Below are 8,554 nucleotides of genomic sequence, written 5' to 3' on the forward strand. Positions count from 1 at the left end.
GTGAGGAAATCGTTGAAGGAGGAGAAGGATGATCCATCCGTGCGCCATACAGCGGTAATCCAGTCAAGAGCCCTTCCGGTTAATAACGAGCAAACAAAGGCAACCTTACTGTTGTCAGTGGAATAGAGCATGGGTTGTTGTTCCACAAACAGCGAACATTGTAGTAAGAAGCCTTTACATTTGTTAGGGTCACCGTCGAATTTCTCAGGAAAAGCCAGTCGTGGGTTAATCTGAGAGGGCGTGGGAACCGCATGTGCAATGGCGGCCGCTGGTGGCGCGGGTGTCGTGACAACAGGACTATGGAGATTCTGAATAGCCTTCACCAATTCTTCCGTGACGGCGGTAAGATGATTTAACTGTTGCTGATTAGCAGCGATCTGACTTGCCTGAGCTGCCAGGTTGGTGCAGAGATGTTCATTGGCTGCTGGATCTTGTCCTGGCGAAGTCTTCTGTAACGATGACTGACTCGACATGGGATCCATTTGCAAGCTTTTATTAGAACACTCGTAGTCGTACAGGCGAAGGGTCAGGATCAGCAAACACAGTATAGTAGAGATATCAGAATCGTAGTCAATACCAAGCAGTGGGTCGGGGTAACCAGCAAGTATCACAGTCCGTATAACAATCTGGGTTCAAAGGTAGGCAGCAAAGGTTCTAGGATCGATAAACAACAAGGGTTGGCAACTAGGATAGCAAGACAGGGTAGAACGCTCAGAAATGTTAGCCGTGGCAGAAACAAGACTTCGCAATGAGGTGACGCAAAGGTCTGGCTTATATGGCAGTCTCTGATATGGAACACCTGGCCGGTGATCAGTCCAAGGTGCGGGGCTGTTGGGTAATGTAGTGAGTATCAGTGTAAGTGAGTGTTTGGATGCCTGTAGGTGTCAGTATTCGGGCGATGGTGCCCTCTGCTGGCCTCTGGAGGGACTCACGGGGTTCGTATTCGTGACACTAAGTCAGAAAAAGGTGGTTTATGGGGTTTAGCATTATAGAAGTGTCTTTTTTTTCTTCAGCTTGTTGATGGGGCTGTAAAAGATGTCAACACATTTCTGAGTTGTGAAAGTAAAGCCCGGAGTTTTCTAAACCAGCTGGACAGCTTTCTTCAGAGGTACATAACTAGTCACTAGTCACATTCTCACATAAGTATAATAATAAAATTGACATGCCTTTCCTTTTTTTTTTTCAATTGCAGCTATAAGACAAGTCTGGAGGAGTTGGTCAAAAGAAAACAAGAAAACATTCCTAAAACTCTCTTTGCTAATCTGGTTAATATTTACCAGTTTAGGTGAGTTTGATTGATTACTGAAAAAAAAATAGTTCTGCCTTACTGCAGACATTCTGTATAATTTAAAACTAAAATTGAATTCTGAAAAGTGTACATTTTTAATTGATTAAATATGCTTTTAAAGTTATTATAAATGAATCTATAGAATAATTCATCATGTTATTCATACTTGAATTTAAATCATTCAGATACAATTTTATTTTATTTAAACTAGAGCTTCATACTACTGTCATAATTACAATAAAATTGTACCAACAATTATTTCTCTATATCTTCAGGGATTATGTACAAAAACCAGAACATCCTTTCACAGAGGACACTAGAAAAGCTTGCCTGTCCACATTAGCAGGTCTCAAAAACATTTGTCACAGATACTTCCTCAGTCATATTCACACAGAACTGAAGGTAAAGAACAAAACATCATGTAAAGTTAATGTACTTATTTACCTTGAGATACTGCCCCATCAACATTTTGAATCTCATTTTTTTTTTTTTTTATAAAATGGCCAATGAGGAAGTGTTTAGTATAGTTTATCCAGATATCACAATTTAAAAGTCAGCATTTGATACTACAGCAATTTAACAAAGTTGGATTTTGCCGAGTAGTTCATGCATCACAGATTTGGGCTACTTTATCACTGTCACTGATAACAGGATGTTATCATGTCGGCGTTGCTGGTTGAACCGTCCCCAATAATGTTATTTTAGCACCCAGAATGTGATTTTTACTGGCCGTCTCCCCTTGAAATGTGGTTTGATTGGGCTAGTTTTGCTGTGAACACCTGGCAACCCTTTCTGCAAAGCAGGTAACGTTATTATTACTAACATAGCGGATTCATCGAAAAATACATTGACATCGTATATTCAAGAGAAAATAATAACTTCATCTGATTTTTAAGTCAGTAAAATAGCCATTGAACGCCTTACTAACTGTAGTTTCTCAACTATTGACGTTTCTCTCACTGGACTTGTCTGTTTGTGTGTGTAGGTGATGTAAAAGAGCAAAGCAGGCATTTGGACCAAAGCACTGTGAGGCAAGGGAGGGGGAGACTAAAAAACGTTCTAAACTTAAAACGCATTTTTACCCCGTTTGTGTTGTTTTACTACACATACAATTATTTAAACATTATTATTTACAATACACAGTGTGTTTTTTTTTATCATCATTTTAAGGGAGACAACTCTCAGATGTGGGGGTCCTATCCCCCCACCCCTGGGATTTACGCCTATTTCTGGAACAGAATTTCAACAAATATTTTTTTAAACACAGATGTCTTCAGTTAGATACATTACATAATACGCTTTACATTCATATTTATGATGTTTCTTTTAATATTAACTTCTTTAATTAAATCGTACATTTTGAAAATAACCCATTTGTTTATCTGCACAGCCGCTGTACCGTAAACTGTGGACTCAAGTTTGGTTCGCTGGACATTGTGAGGTTGTGGAGGAGCTGGTGAAGGCGCTTGAGAGTAACATAGACAATTTCAAAGAGCTAAAGTCTGTCTGCAGAGAGGTCAGAACCACTTTTGCAGCAAATTTAATTTCTGACAGTCTTATAACATGATGTTAATAGACGTGTCATTTTATTTTTGGTCTCTATAATCTGGTGTGTTTATTTTATTGTTTTAAAATACAATTATAGATATATGAAGAGTGTGTATCTGTGTGTTTATAGGAGCTAGTGACTGAGCTGCATTTAGAAGTAATGGTTGAATATGTGAGGCGAATGATGAAGAGTAAACTGAAACTGAAAGACAAAGAGCAGCAAGAAGCAGCTGCTGAGTTCATCTGCCACGACAGGAACAAAATCTGCTCTATGTTTGCAAAGGTGGTGGGATCATATCCAGACCCACACAACAATGTATGCATGAACACTGCAGAGGATCCATTGGTGAGCAAAATGTCAGGGGTGAACTATTCCCTTGATCAATGTTTTATCTATATTTAGATCTTATAATGAAGTTTTGATGTAAATATGTTTGTTTCATGTGTCTTTAACTCAGTTGTTCTCGTTGGGAAATTATTAAAGCCCTAGAGAGGCTTGTAGGGTTAATTAGTTAAAATGGTTTGAAAAATTTACATTTACTGTAAAACATTTACAGTGCGTGGCTGACAGTAACATAAAGTAGTGTGGTACTATTATTTTTAAACACAATATGACAATTAGTCTAAAGCCCTATTCCCACAGGATTAGTATTATCAAGTGACCTTGAGTCATTTGTCTGTGATTTTAATCCCGTGCGAATCGTCCATGTCTGTAATTTGTAAAATGAAAATTCCCACTCAAATGACCTACCATATCTTTCGCCCAACACCAAGTTCCTGTGATAACATTAGTCCCGTGCGAATCGACATCTCTGTGATTTGGCCAGCATTTGGCAGGTCGTACAGTACATAATTTTTTCCAGGTTTTTGTTTGATGTCCGCCTTTTTATACATCTTTTGTGAAGAATGGAGCTGCGTTGGAGTGTTTGAAAGAAGATTTTAAGGTTAATGTTTTACTAATAAATCAAGCATAAGCTTGGGATATTATTGTGCTGAAACTTAAATGACAACAGCGCACCAGACTATATTAGTTTCTTTCTTTTAAAGGTCCCGTTTTACGTGCTTTTTTTTAAAGCTTTATTTGTGTTAACAGTGTGCAATTTAACATGTGAAAATAAAATACACTTACCGGTTGTGGTCTATAAACATCGCCTTCTCCAGACAAAGAGGGAACTGCTTCATCTTTCAAGAATAATCTTTGCGCGAATCCGACATTAAACTGATTGAGATTGAGGAAGCTGTCCTCAGCAAAATGTGCTGCACATAGTTTTACATGTGGATTATAATTTTCGGGAACCGAGTTAAACCTAATTTGTAACCATTGATCTCCAAGTACAGCGTCCCTCGGAAGCCCAAACAAAGATGATTGGAGATTAAACAAATCAAACTTTAATAATCAAAATAAACACAAAACAGCGCGGCAGCCCCTCACGGCCGACTGCCATGCACAAACAAAATCAAAACACAAACTAAAATCCTTGCATCTCCTCCGTGGGACTCGAGACCGGTGGGTAGAGCAGGTGTCGCTCATCTCCAATCACTCCACCGGCCTCGCCCCATTCCCACGGCTCTTAGCCCCGCCCCACTCGTCACATACCCCCATCGCCCCTCGCAAGCCAGGGGGTACTCTCGAGATGTCCCCTCTTGGCGGACAGCATGACACTCCTCCACCGCCCGGTGGATGGTGACTGCTCCTTTGATTTTGGGCAGCCGGCAGGAGTCCCCCGTTCCCCGCTCCTCCCCATTCTTGGTGGATGGCAGCAGGCTCCAGCCCCCTGGCTAACGGTGCCGACTCCTCCGTTTCCTCACGGATGGCAGCCGCCCCTCCATATCAAGGGCGGCCGGCAGCGAGCTCGCCCGTCCCCGGCAACTCAATCCAGCCCACTGCCTCGAGCGTCCATGGTGGCACACTCCCTCGCCTGCTCGATGGCACCGCGGATTCACCACAGGGGTGAGGGATCTTCAGCAGCGCATCCCTCCTTCTCCCTGGCTTCGGCACCAATGTAACGCATTAAATTTCATAATCTTCGGGAAGAAGGAGGCGGGAACCAGCGGACAATCAAATCAAACTTTAATAATCAAATAAACACAAAACAGTGCAGCAGCCCCTCACGGCCGACTGCCGCGCACAAACAACACCAAAACACAAACTAAAATCCAGGCCTGGTCCTCTCTCCTCTGTCACTGTCGTCGCTCCTGTTTTATATCCTTCCATCTCCCATTCTCACGGCTCTCGGCCCCGCCCCACTCGTCACAAACGGGACCTTTAAATCCATCTAGAATGGGACTCTCAAAGTCTTGACATCCGGGTATTCGGGAGATAAGTCAGTAAATTTGAGTTAAATCACAGGCTTTGCTTATCCTGTGCGACTGCACCACATGAAATTCAGATGTGTGTGTGTGGCCTAACCTGATTTTACCAAGTGAGACATGTTCCTGGGACAACATCGTTGTTGACCCTGGAACAACATTGTGATTAACCAATCAGATTTGAAGAACCAGTTTTTAGATTTTGTGAAGTTTATGCTTAAAATCAGTGTTTGTTGCTTGTACATCAGTGTCATTCATCTATCATTTCCTCTGATTTTAGGGATTACTCATGGTTAAGGTTAGGTTTAGGTGTAGGGATATGGTTAAGAATATATTTTTGGAGTAAAATGTTGTTCCAGGGTCAACAAAATATGTTGACCTAGGAACACATCGGACTTGGCAAAATCAGGACGTGCGTGTGTGTGGGGGGGGGGGGGGGGGGTAATTAAAAAAAATCACACAAAGTCCCTAGATAATACTAAAAGACAAAATATGGCCATATTTACTGTATTCTCTTTGTTTGAAACAGCATAAAGAATTGTGGGAAAGCAGAGGGAAATTATGATGCCACATTAAAACTGAGTTTTCTAAATCAGGTACCATTCTCATCTCTAGGGATGCAGAAAGGAATGGTTCTGTCAAATACTGCCCAAATTATCAGAGATTCTGAGACTGCAGGATCCTGGGAGTTTACAACTTGAGATTGTTACTCTGGCAAGAGACTATCCTGACATGAGGTAAGTCTGTTAGATAGGAACTGGCAAGATGCAGTTATTTTACCTTTGAGGAAGAGACTATTCGGTTGTTAAGTGATGACGTAAGAAGCGCTGTTTCCGGGTCCAAGCTTCAACTCACTTCACTTGAGAATACGACCTCAGCAGCCGTTTATGAGCACTGTTTATTCATATTATTCATTTAAGCTAAACGCTTTCAAACTTACGGTTTACACTACAGTCTCCCTGCTCACAGCTCCCAAACACAAATAATTTTTTAATATTTTTTTTTTAATATTTATATTTTCATTGTCTGGCTATCTGGGACTTCGGTATGGAGTTAAAGGTTAAGATTATAACTTTTTCGCTAATATTCTATCACATTGTGAGTTTATATTAGCACCTTTTGTTGTTTTCTCATGGTAACTGATAGAGCGTTTGGACACGGAAGCGCTGCTACGTGACGTCAGACTTAACAAGCGAATAGCAAAATATCTTCTTTTCACTCTTGTTCTTTATACAAATATCTACTTATAATATGCAGTTTCAGTATAGATGCCACTAGCTAATGAAAGATGAGTTTAGAATTTGATGATCAGTCTAACAGTGTGATTTTTGTTTCATCAATATTCTTCACTAGTGAGCAGCATATTATTGCTCTCCTAAACCTAAAGACCAACCTTTCAAGCTCAGATCTGCGCAGGATCAAAAAGTGTCTGAGTGAAAACAGAGGCACACTGGACACTCTGGAGTCCTCTACTTCCTTACTCACTAAAAAATTCAGCAAATGGAAAATCATCTAAATGCCCTGTTACATCTATTGCTAATGTTAAAATACTGTGATATCTTTGTTGTTATGTAATATTTATTATTAAAACACTCATGGTATTATCAACTGATTTCACACTGTTTTCCAAAAATCCTCAAATTCCTTCTTCTTTACTTATCAAATGGAAAATCATCTGAATGCCCTGTAACGTATGTAGCTAATGATAGAAAATCAGTATTATCCGTTCATCTATCCATTTTTCATACCCTCTGCAGGGTCGTGGAGGGATGGAGTCTGAACGGATGGCCAGTATAATCAGTATTATTTTATGTAATATTTATTATGAAAACTCATCAGACTGTTACAAGTCATTTTATTCTGTTACAAAACTAATTTTACAGTATTGTTCAAAAATAAGGTCAAGAACAATGTGTTTGGAAAGTTGTCAAAAACATTTTGAATATGGCAGACCATTACAAGTTTATATATATATATATATTGCACTGAATTTGTGTAAAACCATTTGAGAAAACCTATAAAATGCCATAAAACTAAATGGTAGAATCAAGTGTATATTTATAATGTAAGTGCTCAGTCTGAATGCATGTTCAAAGCTCTCAAAATTTATTTAAATATAATTCGATGCTCTGTAAAAATAAACTCCGTCCACTGGTCCCTTAATGTTTTTTTTTTTTTGGTAATCTGTGCAGGGTTGTCTTGCCCTCGCAACCAAAAACACACTTCTTTTATGACAATTCCCTCTCACTCTGATCAGTGAATGTCTCTGCTCTGGGGAGCGCGCGCTCTTCCGGCAGAAGTGCCCTTAGGACCCATATAAGGAAATTCCGCTCCATCTAACGTCACACAGACGCATAAAGAATGTCTTCTTTTCACTCTCATTCTTCATATCTACAATATGCAGTTTCAGTATAGATGCCACTAGCCAAATAAAAGATGAATGCAATGAATACAAAGGATTGTGGGTGATTTAAGGTCATGTAGGACACATCCCATGCACCCTTCAAATTCAGCTGAATAAAGGACACAAAACAAAGGCTGTCTTCCAAGGATCCTTCCGATTGAGATTGCCTTCAGAGACATGGCAGCCAAGATATGAAGCCTTCGGAGGATGTAGCCTTCCGTTTGAGAAGCACTGATCCTGCCGATAATTTGAAATGAAAGGATTAAACAACTTTTTCAACATGGAAAAAAGAACACTGAAAGACTAAGCAATAAACTCACTGGCAAAAATTGTCTTTAATATCCAGCTTGTATGGGAATTTGGCATATATTGCATTCTTTTTAGTTTCTCTCCTTTCTCACTGTATATTTTTGTTCATTTTTTCATTCCTTGAAACAGATTATGTGCTTGTTACAATCATGGACTTTTAGTTTGTTGTCGTTCCTCTTCTTTTCCTGTTTTGATAGGGGTGTTTCTCAAATGGAAGGCTGCATCCTCTGAAGGCTGCATATCCCGGCTTCTACGTCATCAAACATCACTGAAGGCCATCTGTCTTGGTTCATGGGCTCACTGACTCTGCCTTTATTCCCTCGGAAGGGCTCACCCCTATGCCCTTATCCCTTCAAAGGGTTTACCCTCCGGAGTGAGAGCTTTGAAGGGTGTAGGAAACCAAACAACTGTTTCCTGAACTGCTCTTCTGCGTCATCATCCATTTCCCCCACTGAGGCACCATCTTCATGCAAAGAATCTGTGCAAAGGATCATGGGAGCCTGAAGAGTTCATCAGTTGTACCCTTCAAAATCCTTCATTCCGAAGGGACCTTTTGATGTAGCCTGTTTTGAGAACTTCGGTTTGGAACAACCCTTAAATATGGTGGCCATTATTGTTTTTACTCCAAAGTGCCCTTCAGAGGATGATATATCCTGTTTGGAATGCACAGCCATTCTTGCTCTCTCTCTCTGGGT

The 8,554-nt window shown here is 40.3% G+C and overlaps 1 protein-coding gene across 1 annotated transcript in view; it reads left to right on the forward strand.

The window, feature by feature from the left end:
- Window positions 1-7,304, forward strand: part of LOC127938656 (tumor necrosis factor alpha-induced protein 2-like) — a 66,520-nt gene extending 59,216 nt beyond the window's left edge. Inside the window, 6 exon segments of the mRNA XM_052535430.1 lie at window positions 1,193-1,285; window positions 1,564-1,690; window positions 2,679-2,804; window positions 2,967-3,182; window positions 5,762-5,883; window positions 6,500-7,304. Coding sequence (XP_052391390.1) covers window positions 1,193-1,285; window positions 1,564-1,690; window positions 2,679-2,804; window positions 2,967-3,182; window positions 5,762-5,883; window positions 6,500-6,662 — 847 coding nt within the window. The 3' untranslated portion in view covers window positions 6,663-7,304.
- The last annotated feature ends 1,250 nt before the right edge of the window (window positions 7,305-8,554 follow it).

The sequence above is a fragment of the Carassius gibelio genome, chromosome A20 (assembly GCF_023724105.1).
Source record: "Carassius gibelio isolate Cgi1373 ecotype wild population from Czech Republic chromosome A20, carGib1.2-hapl.c, whole genome shotgun sequence".
In the NCBI taxonomy this organism is placed as follows: Eukaryota; Metazoa; Chordata; class Actinopteri; order Cypriniformes; family Cyprinidae; genus Carassius; species Carassius gibelio.